The sequence below is a fragment of the Pelobates fuscus genome, chromosome 3 (genome assembly GCF_036172605.1).
Source record: "Pelobates fuscus isolate aPelFus1 chromosome 3, aPelFus1.pri, whole genome shotgun sequence".
NCBI classification, from domain to species: domain Eukaryota; kingdom Metazoa; phylum Chordata; class Amphibia; order Anura; family Pelobatidae; genus Pelobates; species Pelobates fuscus.
The window spans coordinates 15,044,514-15,062,408 of record NC_086319.1 but is presented as its reverse complement, the minus strand read 5'-3'; the positions used below and the strand labels follow the sequence as shown (position 1 = coordinate 15,062,408).

General features: G+C 40.6%; 1 protein-coding gene across 1 annotated transcript in view; it reads left to right on the top strand.

Moving 5' to 3' along the window:
* The window catches only part of SMC1B (structural maintenance of chromosomes 1B), a 77,390-nt gene extending 60,542 nt beyond the window's left edge, over positions 1-16,848 (top strand). The window contains exons 21-25 of the mRNA XM_063445056.1: positions 5,300-5,454; positions 9,264-9,415; positions 13,062-13,131; positions 13,840-13,950; positions 16,618-16,848. Of these exons, the coding sequence (XP_063301126.1) occupies positions 5,300-5,454; positions 9,264-9,415; positions 13,062-13,131; positions 13,840-13,950; positions 16,618-16,701 (572 nt within the window). The 3' untranslated portion in view covers positions 16,702-16,848. The remainder of the gene's footprint in view (positions 1-5,299; positions 5,455-9,263; positions 9,416-13,061; positions 13,132-13,839; positions 13,951-16,617) is intronic.
* Positions 16,849-17,895: the final 1,047 nt, after the last annotated feature.

Here is a 17,895-nt window from a genome sequence, read left to right as displayed (position 1 = left end):
TGCTCCCTCCCACCTACCTCTGTGCACATTCATCTTTTTATTAAAAAGCCCTCCCTCATCTCCACTCCCCTTGCCTGCTCAGAGCACGCATGCTCTCTGAACAGGCAAAATGATCTATTCACAGGCTTCTCTGTGAGTAGCCTGTTGTCACGACTATTGGATATTAGATGTCAGTTAGTGGAGTCTGAGTTCTCATACCTGTGATTGAACTGTGCGTGGCACCAGTGACGTTGAGAGAGGGGTGCCGAAGAGCAGCATCGGGACCTTTGCCCGGCGCTGAAGTCAATGTAAGTAAAACCCTTTTTTTTGCATATTTTACTGCAAATTGAGAGGGGGGCCTTCCCCATAGTGCACAGTAGTGCATATTATGCCATAAAGGTCCCTCTATAGTAACCCTTTAAATATTTTGTATTTGTTGTATTAAGCTGTTAAGTTGACAATTTGGCTAGGAGTTCAGTTGCCGTATATTTGTAATTTATTACCAATTGTTTTCAATTTTCATCAGGATTTTTAACTTGAAGGAACTGTATAGATAAAGAAAATAGCAAATCTCCCCCCTCCCCCCCCCGCCCCAACAGCAAACCTAGAGTCGCTAAATGCTTTTTCTCTAAATAGTGTTGTGACGGACCGCCTGGCACCCCGACTTGGTGCCTTCGCCAGTCGCTGCTACCTAGTAGCCTGGAGTATTATAAGCACCGCACCAGACACCATAAGCACCTTAGACGCCGCAGCTTGGCTGGGGTCTCAACGTCCTTCATCCACCCTGGATCCAAGACCAGGATCCAGCTTCCAGTGGGTAGACCTCTCCTACTAGAGAGTGTAGCAATATGTTCTTAAAAGAGCAAGTGATTATAATCCCAGAGGAGTATAGTGATATAGCAACCCCCAGAGTGAATATAGCTGTCCCCTCCACACATGAGACGATGCTCTATGTTGAGGATGAAGAGGAACTCGTTTATCGGTAGACATAACTGGTTTTATATGCAAGTTCCCATGCAAGGGGCACTCCCCCCTGGACCTGAGCGTAAACCACAGCAGAAACAAACACACGATTACATTGGCTCTCAAATCCAGGACACTCCCATACATAATAAGACAATCCCTTCCCAATGCCTGGGAGATAATTGAGTCATGAACTGAACTAAACTCTTTTCTCGAGACACAAAAAACACACATATCACAAACACCCCAAAAGTACCTAAAAATACATAAAAACCCCATAATAGCCCATGATAGCCCTGATCTGGGAGACCAATATATCCAAAAATCACCCAGATCAGTTCAGGGGTTCAGGAATTTCCTGGAAGTCATAATTTGACCGTCCGCACGCATGATCCTATGCCCAAAATAGTTCCAGAAAATCAGGGCTTGCGGTCGGTCTAGTCCAGTAGTTTCCAAACAAACAAATACCGAACATAGTCAATATTAATACCGTGGAGCTTATTCACCTCATTCAGAGGAACGATTACACCGAACAGCTTCGAAAATGTAAAGTACCGCACATAGGCTATGAAGGAAGATCAGCGGTGTTCGGGAGTTTCAGTGTCCGAAAACAGTTCCATGAACTCGACGACCAAACACTGCTGCCAGCGTTCGCAGGAACAAGGTGGCCGCCACCTCGTGGTCGACCATACGAACTGCGGCCACGCACACGAACAATTTGAACGCTGCAGTTAGAATCGTTAAGAGGCGATGATAGGGCTTAAAAAGCTCCCTTGTGGTCATTGATTCGTCCATCTGTTCGGTTCCTGAACAGGACAACAAAAGCGCACGAACAAATTTTTTTATGAGCCTTTTTGCATGGCCCATAGTCCTGAGGCAGGAGGCTGGCAAACAGGCCCCTCCAAGAACCAGTGGCGAGGTTACCTTCGCCACAAGTATAAAAATAAGCTTCAGAAGTGCCTGTTTTAATCTTTACTTTGATCAGATTTCCTTCTCCTTCTCTGATTTAATGTCATTTTCCCATTTTCTCTCTCCCTGCTTCCTGTGTTTCCTGCTTCCTGTGTTTCAGCCAGATTCTCTATGAGAATCAGTAATGACACACCCACAATGTCTGTCCACCAATGGCCATGCTCCAGTGATCCTCTATGAGAATCAGTAATGACACACCTTACTGGGCGTGCCTGAGTTTTCATTCATGCCTGCCCAAGCCTCCTCAGAGTCCTCCGCATTCAGACTATAGAACTTACAAACAATATCACTGTGGTGGAACCAACCTCGCCACCGGCCACTGGTGGAGCCTTGTCGCCCGCCTCCTGCCGCTGGACTATGGCCCCATGTTAAAAACCTTTTATTTTCCCTGCAGAAAGGCTTATTCGTGCCTTTCTGCCCGGGCGTTCAGTAGATTGAATCTACCGAACAAACGACCGACCGATCGACCACCTGGGAACTGGAGTGTGCCGTCAATTAGCCGCAGCTTAATCGACAAACGCTGGCCTTTGTTTGTTTGCAGAACACGTGGCAGCGGCCATTTTAAACTCCCGAACGGCCAGCGGTGTTCAGCTCCAAACCTATGGAACTCAAAACTGACACTTATTTGCACGAACACCGCTGAGCCGCCGACTTCCCTTCTCCTGCAAAGAAACGAACACCGATTCATTCGGGACTTTCATTATGTAAACAATGTTACCCCAGATAGTTATGCCATGGAGCCCATACGTATACTGAAAGACTGTATGAAAGACTTGGGCTCCATGGCGATTGAACTATGTGTATGTGATCTGAGCGCCATTCGGTAAAAATGTGCGCTCAGATCTAAGCTATCTGGGGATATGTTGAATGTATATGCTTTGTGTAATACTTGCAACATTGTATATTTTTCTGTCTTTTTGGGACCATGTGCTTAATGGAGTTTGCCTCTGTCCTTGGAGATAATTGGATTACTTCCCAATTATCTCCAGGACAGAGAGGAGGGATTGCAATGCATTGTGGGGTCTTTTTAAAGGTGTAAGCTTGTGATTGGTCCTTTTACCCTTTGTGTCCCAGTTTCCCATCTGGTCCCCTAGGGGAGTGTTCCCCAGGTGGGAGACCTGCATAAAAGCCGGGCAGGTAGCCCCAGTAAATCAGTTCTGTTGATCCTCCAACGAAGTGTCGTCTCGTCCTTGGGGGGAATTGGATTGTATGCTGTTACAGTGCGACTGCCAGAAGTGTAAGCTGTTCGTATGGTTTTTTCCTGTTCGGCTGTTTAACAGCATTCGTGTGTTTCCTGTTCGGGAGTTGGAGGATTCGTATGGTTCCAGTTCGGGAGTTGGAGAATTTGTGTGTTTGCAGTTCGGGATATTGGTGATTGCAGTAGCTGCCTCTGCATCTGAAAGGGGAACATCGCCTAAATGGTTTTTAACCTCTTGTGTGCAAAACGGTCCATGACAATCACACACACACATATCCTCACCACATTAGAAATCATAAAGTGTCATATGAATATTATTAATAAATAAATATAAAGAGACAGAAACACTCATAAATACCTAAAGAGCTGTCTCTCTCTAGCTATCCCTATTTATCTACCTTTCTATCTAGGGGTTAACAGTGGGTAGTAAGGTTAACTGGTGGGAATGGGTTAACAGTGGGTAGGGAGCTTGTCTGACTGGGACTGACAGGGAAGGGGTTTAACAGTGAGTAGTTAGGTTGGGTTTTAGGGAAGGGGTTAACAGTGAGTAGTGAGGTTGGCTGACAGGAAAGGGGTTAACTGTGGGTAGGGAGGTTGGCTGACTGGGACTGGCAGGGAAGGGGTTGACAGTGAGTAGTGAGGTTGGCTGGCAGGGGAGGGGTTAACAGTGGGTAGGCAAAACATTTTACAGCACTGCAGGAAAACCACACAGAATTTAAAGAGAAGAAACTAATCACTGGTATTTTTAGCTTATTAGCTTTAATGTAAGCTTAACTTGTTCATCTGACTGGAGTGTCCCTTTAAATATAAATATATATTAGATACTACATTCTCCATTCCATTTAATGATTTTGAGAGCTTTTTGCAAACAATCACATGGACCATGTGCACACACATTCTGAGAAGACACTGGAAAAAGCCCAATATTTATTTTGTGTCAAGTATTCTGTTTATACATAGAAATAAACCATGTAACGTCCATGCATTAATATAAGAGGATAAAATAAATGTACCATTTCTCTCAAATGGCTGCCAGTGATAGACTGAGATTGTCAGATGATGCTTCCAGACTCACCAAAGTGAGAATTGCTAGGAATTCAAAATGGACTTAGAGTGCATTTAAAATTTAAGGCCAAAATAGACAAACTAGAAAAAAATAAATTATCCAATTCAGCCATGTTTGCAGTTTGGCTATTTTTACCCAAATACAAAATTCATTTTGAATTCTTGACAATCCTATGTAATGTCATGACATGACACCATGTGTGAAGCAATGTCCCAGAGATCTCTCCCTTCTTCCTGTCATGGAATAAAGTAATGTCCTAATGTCAGCATATCAGTCACAAATCACCAGGAAGGCAAGTTACATTCATCAAAGTATAGATATAATGTATATGTTGTGCTACTGTTATCGTCGGCAAATGTATAAAATAATCATTGTGGTGCCATCTTATTGTCTTGAAATGCATTGGACATCCTTGTGTCACTCATTGGTTACAATGTACACTTGCCTGAAGATCCCTTCTTCCCCATCCAGTGTGACATCCTGGAATGGGTGAGACTAAGGTACATGCAGCCAGCATACCCCCAAATAATGCTCAAGGCATAACAAAATGTTTAGGATGTTGGTGCACTCCAGGAGTTGTGAGATACAATTGCATCACTATAAATTGATGCACCTCTGGTATGGGAAGTAACGTTAAACATTAATTTTAAATTTTGATCCTGTGATATAAGCAAAACTTAAAATCTTGTTGCTACCTGAACTGTGTAAGTTTACAAATATACTCTGTTTTACACTCACTGCAGCCAGACTATTTATCTTGCTGAGAGTTTGCTTTGACATCATCAGTGCACGCACAGGTCATTCAGTGATGCCTGCCTGTCACAGTAATCCTGTTACCAATTCCTAGTGATAGCCAGCATGTGACATTAGCTATTGAAGATGCTCCTTTCAGAGCCAATAAGACAGCCAGACCTAGCTACAGAGTTCCCAGGTATAATTAGTAATGAGCCAAAACTAAGAGCCCAAAGATTTAGGAAACACACAGATTTCCACTAAATCTGACAGACTGGAATAGCAATGTTTATATATGATGTATTGTACAGTGAGTTTCTCTGATTAACTGCAATCTGCCATTTGTTATTCTCTGTCCTTATATTACAATCAGTTTGTTTATTTTTTCATAGCTTTTGAGGCCAGCAGAATGAGAGCCAGGATGTGTAGACATGAATTTGAGCAGGTGAAACAGAAGAGATATGAGCTTTTCAGCAAGTGTTTTGAGCATGTTTCTATAGCTATCGATCAAATCTACAAGAAGCTCTGTAGAAATACCAGCGCTCAGGTTTGCACGCCTTCACTTGTTGCCTTGAATTTACTGATACGTTTACCATAACTTAACTTAAAAGTCAGTTTAGATTGAATCGTGCAACACTATGCTTAAGTTACTTTTGAAGTTAGTGGCCATACATGCTTACTTGTTGTTATATTAGCCACTTCACTGCTAAGCACTTTTTGATTTACAAATATTAGCGTAGCATGTATTTAAAGCAAGGAATGCATAGCTAGCATGTGAATATATCATATCACATTAATTGTGTGTATATATTGCTTTGCAGACAGATGTAAAAATTAAAATTATGCAAATTTATACAATTTTATAAAAAATATTTGGGAAATGAAAAGCTTTGGACAGTATACAGTTTCCTTTATCTTGCAATATTTTACACATGGTCTGAAGTTTTAAAAACCCAAGCAAAAATTAATTTTCTAACACACAGTTGATATATAGATAAGTAAAATGGGCAAATACCTTTCTTATAGGTATTTGTAAGAAACCTAAAGGCATTATTTGCATTATAACTTACTAAAAATGGAAACAGGATATAAAAAGAATGAATTATGCCCACATACTGTAAATGCAGTTAAATCATATATGTCTAAATTAAATTTATTTAATACCACTATAGCAATATTTATCAATCTCTGGAACTGCTAATATAATGCTAACAGTTACATGGTAGATTCAATTCACTCTTCCCCCGTCCCTGACTGTAGGAATAGTATGTCCCATCAAAACTTCCTTTACTGCTTGAAAGCTAGGGGTGAGCTTACAATTTTAGAAAATTTGGCATTATATCAGTGACTAGTGGCTTCTGCCAGAGAAATGTTTCCTCTACAGGCTAGTAATCATAACTAGATAATAAATGAAAATGAGTGAGGCTTTATGGACTAGATTTTATACTGCAAATTACATGAAAATTAAACTGCTAATGCTCAATTTAGGTAGAGAAGTGGTTAAAGGAAAACTAGAAACATAGAATGTGACGGCAGATAACCATTCAACTCATCTAGTCTGCCCAATTTTCTAAATACTTTCATTAGTCCCTGGCTTTATCTTATAGTTAGGATAGCCTTATGCCTATCCCACGCATGCTTAAACTCCTTTACTGTGTTAACCTCTACCACTTCAGCTGGAAGGCTATTCCATGCATCCACTACCCTCTCAGTAAAGCAATACTTCCTGAAATTATTTTGAAACCTTTGCCCCTCTAATTTAAGACTATGTCCTCTTGTGGTGGTAGTTTTCCTTCTTTTAAATATAGTTTCCTCCTTTACTGTGTTGATTCCCTTTATGTAAACTATGTAGTAAAAGTCACTTTAATAAGAAACACTAACATAAAAATAAATATACACATTTTAATCTTGGAGTGTTCTTCTAAACAAATAATGTTAACAGCCAAGTGTATAGCTAGTTTAATTCCACTTTTTGGCAGCATTATAGTAGATTCACATACATAAAATATTAGCTGGGGTAATTGTGAATATGAACTTGACAGCATTCCTTGCATTCAGATATACTTGTGGTTACCTTCTCTGATGTTGAAGCAGTCTTCCTAATCTTTTCATATTTTTTTCATATGCTTACATAAAGAATGAACCCACTGCAAAAAATAGTCTTCTACACTTTTCAGGTGACCAACTAAACACCCTTATATATAGAGGCAGGAGCCAAACAGTCGCCATAGAACTATGAATGTTTAAAAAAGGTTGTAAGAAACATATTCCTCTATACTAATAGATAATATTTCAACATAACTGGAAAGGACATCGTTTTGTTCCACAAGAGAAGGCTTGATACTGTAAAGGCAGTGGGCTGGTGCTGTAAAGTATAGGGGTCAAGTAGTGGAGAGAAAGGGTTGGCCAGGATCACATCCTAGTCAGTGTAGGAAAATTCCAGCTATTTTAAACCTTGTCTTCCTCTCAGCTCTCCAGTTCTTTCTGTCCTGCACATGTGCAGTTCTCTCGCTCTCTCTCTCTGTATTAATTTCTCTTTGTGTAGTAATTAATACTTTAGCATTAGCATATGCTATTCCTTTCTATGTATGGTGGCTTCTGGATTGTCTAGAAGACTCTACATGACTGTAAGCAGGACTTCTACCATGAAAATTAACGTTGATTTAATGGGATTCTATAGTTCCAGGGGGAAAAGGCCATTTTCCTGGCACTATAGAATACTACAGTGCCCCCTACCTTGCGCCGCCCCCCCTCCCGCAGAACTGGAGGGGTTTAAACCCCTTTAGTCACTTACCTGAATCCAGCACCAATGTCCCTCGGCGCTGGGTCAGGCTCTGCCCATGCCCCTCCCCTGCCGACGTCAGTCAGTGGGGGAGACCGAATGTGCTATGGCTGCACTTGCATTAGGATTTCCCAATAGGAAAGCATTAATCAATGCTTTTCTATGGGGAATAAAAATAGGACGCTGGAGTTCCTCATGCAGAGCGTGAGGACGTCCAGCGTCAGATACCGGACCAAAGCTCCATTTCAAATCAGGAAGCCCTCTAGTGGCTGTCTGGTAGACAGCCACTAGAGGTGGAGATAACCCTAAGAGGTAATTATTGCAGCTTCTCAGAGACGGCAATAATTACCACTAAAGGGTTAAAGGACCACTATAGTGCCAGGAAAACATACTCGTTTTCCTGGCACTTTAGTGCCCTGAGGGTGTCCCCACCCTCAGGGTCCCCCTCCTGCCGCGCTCTGTGGAGTGGAAGGGGTTAAACTTACCTCTTTCTCCAGCGCCGGGCGGGGAGCTCTCCTCCTCTTCGGCGGAATGCGCATGCGCGGCAAGAGCCGCGCATTCAGCCAGTCCATAGGAAAGCATTATCAATGCTTTCCTATGGACGCTGGCGTCTTCTCACTGTGATTTTCACAGTGAGAAGCGCAGAAGCCCTCTAGCGGCTGTCAATGAGACAGCCACTAGAGGCTGGATTAACCCATTTATAAACATAGCAGTTTCTCTGAAAAAGGGTTAATCCTAGCTGGACCTGGCACCCAGACCACCTAATTAAACTGAAGTGGTCTGAGTGCCTACAGTGTCCCGTTAATAATTTGTGTTTGATATTTGCCATGAATTTAAAGGGACACTCCAGGCACCCAGACCACTTCTGCCCATTGGAGTGGTCTGGGTGCCAACTCCCACTACCCTTAACCATGCAAGTGTAATTATTGCAGTTTTCATAAACTGCAATATTTACCTTGCAGGGTTAACTCCTCCTCTAGTGGCTGTCTACTAGACAGCCGCTAGAGGGCACTTCCGTGTGTATAGCATACTATGTGAGGACCTCCAGCGCTGAAATCCAAATAGGAAAGCATTGAAAGCATTTTTCAATGCTTTCCTAAGGGGAGGTCTAATGCTCCACACATGCGCATTAGGTCTCCCCCTGCCAGTTGCCGCGCTTGCGCAATAGGTCTCCCCGCCAGATGACGTCGGTGGGGGGTGTGCGTGGGCGGACCCTGAACCAGCGCCAAGGGACATCTGCGCTGGACACAGGTAAGTCACTGAAGGGGTTTTAACCTTCTTAGCAACATGGGATGGGAGGGAGAGGGTACCTGCAGTGCCAGGAAAACAGTTTGTTTCCCTGGCACTGGAGAGTCCCTTTAAGGTTTAAGGCACTAATCACATGAGATCAAAGCCACAGGTTTTTCCAAACATAGAAAACAGTATTACAAATTATGAGGTACAATTAAAGAGATAAGACAGGTGATTTAGTTCTTATGTATTTTTTTTTTACAATTTGTTATCTGTTGCTTAAGATATAACTTTATATAGCAGAGACTTTCAGATATACTGATTATGACAAATATTATTTTTAGGCCTTTCTTAGCCCTGAAAATCCAGAAGAACCTTATCTGGAAGGAATAGGTTATAACTGCGTTGCACCTGGAAAGCGCTTTATGCCCATGGACAATTTATCTGGTGGAGAGAAGTCTGTGGCTGCATTGGCACTAGTGTTTGCAATACATAGGTAGGTCACATTGGTCACTTGCAGACAAATCTAACTTTAACTGAGTTTTGTGGGCTATAATTAGCCATTTTAAAGATTTAAAGGAAAACAATGGCAGTTTTTCTTGTTAGATAACTGCTTATATTGCAAACAATGTGAGCAGCAATGTAAACAGAAGCACTCCAATTAAAACGACACTGTAATTCCGAACTTACCTTTCTTTAATCGCTTCCTCTTCTCTCCCTCTGTCAGGATCTGTTCTTCATTTCTTCCTATCTGCCCTAGTTTTCTTTAAAACATAATACAAAGTAGTGACTACTTTGTCTTATGGAGGTTTCCTATGCCTGACCATATATGACCAGCGGACGAGCAAAGTGTGCTCCATTTCCTATGGTCAGAGACATTTTCCCACAATTCTCACCTTTCCTCCGTGCTCTCAGGATGCCTCCTTTCCGTATTCCAGAATGGCGGCAAAACTACCAAATTCTGTCCTAACAGAATGAAAGCAGTTTGTCCATTCGGACTTTGTTCAGTTCGAAATTTCATTCAAATGAATGAAATTCCGATCCAATCGTGCTTAGTAAATAGCTTCCTAATTCCCACAGTATTAGGGATCTATCTACCAAAAGGCTGAAAGACCAAGATTGGTCTTTGAGACAACTTTACCAATACCAAGTAAAAATTACTTAGTATTCGTAATTAATCTGCCCATACTCACTATATCGCGAGTGGGGGCATGTCTAGTAAACAGTGTTGTTAAAAAAAAATGGGGGTGCGGGTGGGGCCCTAAATTACAATATGGGAGGGTCCTATTGTCCTCCCCCCGGCCCCCACCCATGAGCTGCAGATGGGGACCTATTGTCCTTCCCCCACCCATGGGCGATGGGTGGGGGCTAATTGTAAATACCTCCCCTCACCCAGTGACTAGGGGTCCCCAAGCCCTTAGTCACCCTCCCCACCTAAGTTTTTTTTAGTAAAGACCTAGTAATCCATCTTCACCCAATGAGGGCACAGCGCAGACTGAGCTCCAGCAAGGCCAGGAAAGGCTTATAATTTGACTCATAACAACACGCTGATTGGTTGCTTTCAATCAACCAATCAGAGAGTTAAGAGTCAAATTACACAGCATGGGAAAATTCCAAAGAACATTTCCACGCTGTGTAAAATTACTCAGAGCACTCTGATTGGTTGTATTTCAAGCCAACCAATCAGAGTGCTGGGACAGGTAAATGTAGAGACTTACCTGTCAGTCTCTTCATTTACCTATCAGAGCATTCTGATTGGTTGGCTTGGAATCAACCAATCAGAGTGTTCTAAGCCTAATTGCAGGGCGTGGGAAGGCTTTATAAGCCTCAGTCTACGCGGTGCCCTCGCTAGGTGAAGATGGGTTACTTTTTTAGCATCGGGTTACTTTTTTTTCATGGTTGTTTTTTTTTGCGCTCAGGTATTTTATTTTTAAAGTTCGACTAGTAATATGGATTTTTATTTGCCCTTTTTTGGGGCTGAAAAAATAAGATTTTAGAAAAGAGAAGACATCAAATGGTAAGTTATTTTTTATTTACAGGGATTTAGTTTTCTCGTTCCCCCCTCACTATTTTTAGGGTGAGGGGGGTAGGTAGGTCTTTATTAAAATACATTTGGGTGGCGGGGTGACTAGGGGCTTGGGGACCTGTAGTCGCTGGGGGAGGGGAGGTATTTACACTTAGCTTCCGCCGCTCATGGAAGAAATGAAGAACAGATCCTGACAGAGGGAGAGAAGAGGAAGCGATTAAAGAAAGTTGCCGGCATTCAGTTTTTCTTATATTAATTTTGACTGTGATCTGCTATTGGCGTGGGTCTCTGTCAGTTACTGAACTGTATTATTTTTTATTATAATTTATAAAGCACCGAAAATGGGCACTGTACAATGGGTAAAGACCTTCATGGGCTATCTAAAACTGACATTTGACTGGTTATCATATTACATTTAAAGAGAAGCATAAACATTAGTTAAACCAGCTCCGTGTGACTACGCATAGTTCAATATTTTGCCGACACCCTCACCAACAGCAGGTCAAAGGGGGTCAAGCCCATAACAGGTTGATATCATGCAGAGAATAGGAGGTGAAAACAGTAGCTGAGGAAGGAACCTCATGAACTCCAAAATAGTTCGTTTTACATTTACAATGTGCCTTTATTGGATTACTGAGAGTTTGTCTAACAGAAATATATTTCATTATTTTCCTTGAGTGATTTTATTTTTTCACATTTGTATTTGTTCTTATTTGTCAGCAAAACAGTAATTCTACTTATTATGTATTACTGAGATTTAAAAATAAACGCAAAAAACTAAGGAAACAGTAAAATGACTTCACTCCAGAGCCCTGATTCAAGCCTTCTCTAACTCTCCATGACAGGATTATGGGAGTTCACAAAGAAATGTGCAGTAAATACAGCCTACTGCATCATTTCTTTTGACTTTGTTAAAATATTTGTATTGCCTTGTTGTAATTTAGGTCACTATTTAATATTTTTCGATAAGTTTTTGAAATATTTTATAAAATATTTAAAAAAATTTAAATAAAATATATCTTTTTTGATACTTTCTGTTGACTGGAATGTCTTTTGGCACATGCTCAGAATCTGCGGGTGCACATTCTGAAACGTGCAAGAATGAGTATAGATCCTCTGGTTTGCAACACTGTTACGGCCTACAAGACCCTCACAAGCAGCTGCCTGACATCTACCAGGGAGTTCATATCTGCATGTCCAGACTCAAGGCTTCCTCTCTTGCTTCTACAGCTAGTACCTGTGTGAATAGGGTTCAAACAGGAATCAAACTGTATGAAAGTCTTCCTATGCTGGTCTGTCAAAATCACCTTGGTAACCGCTGAAGCTTCCTTAGTTCTATGTTCGCTGCAGGCAGAAAGGCTACATGGTTACTGATCTTCTACTGTTCTGCTCCTTGAGTAACTGGTGTCATATTAGGGAGCTTGCACCATTTTAACTGCCAGGCACGCCCTTTATTTAGTTATTTATTGTTGAATATAATTGAATGCTCTACTGCCTCCATACAGTTTGACTGAAAATTCATGTAGATAAGCAGTGTTCATGATAGACTTCCTAATGCATTCTACTGGTCTTGAATGAGACTGGAGACATGTCCCTTGGGTTTTGTGTTTATTTAATTTTTTTTTTTTTTTTTTTTTTTTAAAGATGGTATAAACAGCTCTGAGAGGCTGTATGTGTATGTGCCCTGATCTTAGACCTGAATTAGAAAATACTGCACAACATAGATCACCTCTTGCAAGTTAGAAATAAGGGTGTGAGCTGATGCAGAGTTTTGTATTTATCCTGCTCCCCCCATCTGACATTGCTCAATGTTTTCCTTCCGTAACTCTCAATTAGTTTACAAAAAAAAAGGTGGCGATTGGTGCTTTGAATTTCTAAAACAATTTCCTATAAATAGAAACAAAATCCAAAAATCATGACAAAGATATTAACCCTCCCCCAGCTCTTTCAGCCATTCAATGTTAACCGAGTTGAATGAAATGGACATTAAAGTGTTCATTCAGCATTTTAAAAGATGGGAGCGGTCCCTAGATGTACGTATGCTGTATGTGGTCTTTTAATACAATAGTTTGTCAAAATGTTTTTATAGTAATTGTAAGATTTTGATTGTTTACAGTTTTCGTCCAGCCCCCTTCTTCATTTTGGATGAGGTTGATGCTGCTTTGGACAATACAAATATTGGCAAAGTAAGTTACAGCGGGAATAAAGCCCCTTATAGAGCCAAACAAATAAAGCAAAACTAAAATAACCTTTTTTTTTTATTTACATATATGGCATCTTTAAGGGACCCATAAGGTTTTAGAAAAAAACTTTATATTCCTACCTTCAGTAAAAAAAAAACACAAAGGGAGAGTTTCCATGCTTTATCACCATGTTCTCAATCAGAACAGGAAATCTCCAAAAAATAGATATTGTAATGCATGAAACTGCATTTTTATGGCTGCAGTGTTAGCGATCCAGATAGGGATATTCATCAAATTGGGGAAGTTGCATATTTTAGGCCAAGGAGCAAAGCTGGAAAAATAATGTGAACTGGAGAATTTTAACCATCTATTTTTCTTTTAAATCCGAGAGATGATCAGAGCTCAAAAAGACTGTAAAAAGTGCAGAAAAAAAACTGCTGAAAATTACATTTATTTATTTGATTTTATTTTACATTAGTGACAATAAACTTTTATAGGTGTTTTTTCAGCACATTGCTACCAATTTGAAGACCTAAACATTGAAACAGTAATGCCCTTTATTTTGTGGAATTCCAATATAATAATGCTTGTTCTCTTGCAAATTGCCTTAAGATTTTTAATATTGGCCCAGCCGTTTAACTGTCACAAAATCATCTGAACTGGTGTAACATGTATCCTGTTTTAGTTGTTACCTGTCTGTTTTGCTTTTAGGTAACAAGTTATATCAGAGAGTTGTCACGAGAACATTGCCAGATGCTGGTTATTTCTCTGAAAGAAGAGTTCTATTCTACAGCTGATGCATTAATTGGAGTCTGTACAGAGGTAAAGAAAATTTTACTAATGTGTAATATTTTCTTTTATTAAATATTCTAGAGCAGAAATGTCTGGTTTTAGCTTTTCAGCACTGGGCCCAAATGTTGCTGGCATAATATCAAGATGGGGCCAGCTAACAATCAAGGTATAAGTTAAAACGCTGGCTATGCAATAGGTTAGATTAAATAGTCCAGAATTAAACAGGCTACCTGGATACTCTGTTAACTGGTGGGGTTCAGAATGTGAATTATTTATTCACATAAATAGTGAGAATGTTAATAAAACTAAGCACTCTGTACTCCCATTTTGTGATAGAATGTACCAATGACTGTTAGTAGGGGGTCCTGGGATGCTATTTCAACTTTTATTTATTAATGACCTAAGCAGTTGAAGAGAGATATCTGCCGTCTTTAAATATGCCTCAAAATGTGCAAATTCCAGGGCAATATACAATCAATTCATTGGGATCACTGTTATCATTTGCGGGACCCTGTGCAAGAAACATTTGCTAAACCCACCCCCACATACACATACATGTAATTAACCATATCCACACTGCTAACCATAACCTTCCACATACCCCAACCTAATTAGATACAGGTGCATGCACATATGTAACACACACAAACATTCAATAGATAAACAAATACACATACACAATCATAAATACAATAACATACACACATGGACACATTGAGAACCATACTCGAGCTGCACAGACTTACATTGACAGTCATATACTGATACTCATACAGACACTCACATTCTAAGTTGTATCCCTCCACTCTGGACTGCTCTCCTGGGATCCACCCACCTATTGAGGAGGGCACAAGAGTTCCTTCCTGCCTCTCCTTGATGTCACATTCTGGCAACCACTTTCACTAACGTAAATGTGCACTTAGTGTGCCCTCTGGGTGTGTGCACACAATTACCATCCAGGACCGACATTGTCATTGTGTGGAAGCTGCAGGATCACAACTTCCACATCCATGGGCCCCTACAAAGTGCATGACTCATTCGCCTTGCCTAAACTGTGTTCCTGAAATTCAGCTTTTATTAATGTCTGAACTCCAATACCTGGCATGGAATGGACATCTGGGGCTGATTTCTAAGCAGACACAGCACATTCAAGGGACATCTCCAAATATGACCCTCAGTTGCCCCTTTTCAGGAACTTTCCAGAACATTTACAATTTGATAGCATATTTGGATCCATGTAATGCTTGTATGTGAAATAAATAATATATATAAATATGAAAGACAATGCATTTAGCCAGTAGTATGTTGGGATGTAGCTGCTGATACATTACTATACACTAGGGGGAGCCAACAGGTGGGGTTCCGTCTGTTTTATTAAATGCACTCTGTAAGCACAGTAACAATCTATGCCCTTTGCATAGTTTATGGTACATCTTTTTCCCTGAACACTTTAAGGGTTATCTACTAAAGTGAGAACTGATGTGAATTTCAGATTTAACGCCATAGAAGCTGACCTGGAAGCATAGCTGGATTGGAGAATTGTTTCCAAGTTAGGCTATTTTGGTCTTACATTTGAAATTCAGTGTGAATTCCTGACGATTCTCACTTTAGTAAATAAACTTGATATATGTGCAAAAATCACCCTAATAACCAAGGTGTAGCTAACCCCTCCTCTGAGAAATATGCCAGGACAAACCAGATGCTTCATCTCTGCCCAATCAAGTACCTTTCCAGAGATGTGCACTGTATTCTCACGTACAATTCAGAGGATTTTGCACAGCAATCATGTCTGATAAATCTAATCACAAAACTGTGAATGGAGAGGTTAGTAAGCATAGCAGGCACTGTATAATATGATGAAACTACTGCAGATTGCTGAACTGCTTGAATCGGTTATATACACCAATCCCATTGTATATAATGCTGGCATCCTAACTGTCTGAGTCACTTCCTGGTTTGGTGAGAGCTTACTGCAGAATCTCCAAACCCCAAAGGTATCCAACAAATTGAGGTATCTTTTGTATTTCAGTTTTTAGTTTTAGGGATTTTTCTTATTTTCTTATTCAATCTTCGGGCTGTATTGGTTATGGAGCTTAGAGTGCCTCTTTTAATATAAGATAAAAAATAATTATTAGAAATTGTGAGTAGTATTATATTTGTGAATTCTATAGAAGTTGGTAATTAAAATGTTATTAGCATATTAGGCTAAATTGATAGAAAAAGTATGGAATACGTGTTATTTGTAGAGTTTCTTTTTTGGTATACAGGTTTAAACTACCAGTTTGGTTGCTGCTTTGAAATGCAAACCAAATCCGTTTTCTGCCATAGTCCTTCATTTTTAAATCAGGACTTGTAGGTTTGCTACAAATTGCTGAGCTAAAAATTTGTTGAGTTGGAGAATTTTACTTTAGTGGCCTGAAAATTGCACATTTTCTTGTCACCGAGTGACATTAAACTAAGTGTTTGGAGGTCAGACAGATTAGCTTGTGTTTGCTGCTCGAGTCGGCACTATGTTTTGTGTATATGCAATTTCTTTTAAATTTGTAAGCACATCCTATAATTTGTAAAATGTTATACCTACCTGAAACTGGTCTTGACATTCATAGCTTTTGCAGAGTAAAGATTCCCTTTAGAAAATAAATAAAAGTAATTTCTCATTTACATATCCAATATTAATATTTTTTTCTTATCGTTCAGCAAGATGAAGCCATTTTGAGTCAAGTTCTGACCCTGGACCTTTCCATGTATGCGGAAGATGAGGAAAGTGACCAAAAAAAGTAGATTGGCAGTCTGAGAGTCCCAGTACTGTTTACGTTTTAATTGTATGTTTACAATCGCTACATCTTCGAATGGTTATGTGGTTTGGGCTCTTTCAACATGTATAAATCTGTTTTTGGTAATATTTTGAATTTCATTATCCAAGTAAGTAGCTATATGTTTAGATGAATTCAGTTATTGTTGTTTACATTTAACACATAAAATACATTTGTGTTATCAAATTACCTGTTGTGTAATTAAACTTCATTCAGCATATGTTGTTTTTCATGTATATATTTTTAAACAGGCGCAGCTCTTTAAAGACAAACGATCTCACTTCTTTTTTGGTATTTTTTATTTATTTTCGTGTTTTATATGATGTCTAATAGCATATGTATTGAATCAGGTAATATGTGCTGTTATTTTAAATGTTTGCGTTTCCACACCGATCTCCCTCTCCGTCCTGCTTGTAGTGTACTGCTGGCAGCAAACAGGGGTGGGAGGGAGGGAGAGGGGACCCTGGGGAGCTCTAACTTGCCACTCTGATACCTGGTTCTCCTCTCGCGAGCTCGGAGCGTTTCTGCAGTTACCACGTCAACGCTCCGAATATCGCAAGAGTGAACTCTAGCAGCTCCTGAGGCTGCTAGAGTTCACTCTCACCACTGGGACCACCAGGACTTCCCCACCAGGGTTTGCAGGGAATGTCCCCCCTCCCAGGCAATGGTAATCAGGGAGCGGGGGACATCAAAATTATTATTATTATTTATTTTTTTTATAAAAAAAAATAAACAAAAAAAAACTTTTCCCTTACACACACACACACACACACACACCGCCCCGATAACCCCATATGTACCCTGCCCCCCACGCACACACTGCCCCCATACACACACACACACACACACTGCTCCCCTCACAGACAGACACACACACTGTACCCCTTACAGACTCTGCCCCCCATACACACACACACACTGTGCTCCTCACACACACTGTACCACTCATACACACCCTGGACCCCTAACACATACTGTCCCCCATACACACGCACCGTACCCCTCAATCACATTGCCCCCCTCAATACACATGCACTGCCCTCCACGCACACACTACATCCTTCACAAACACAACGCACCCCCCGTGCACACACTGCAGCCCACACACACACACCACTATCCCTATCCCCTACTACGGCCATGTCCTGGAAGACTTGTCTGT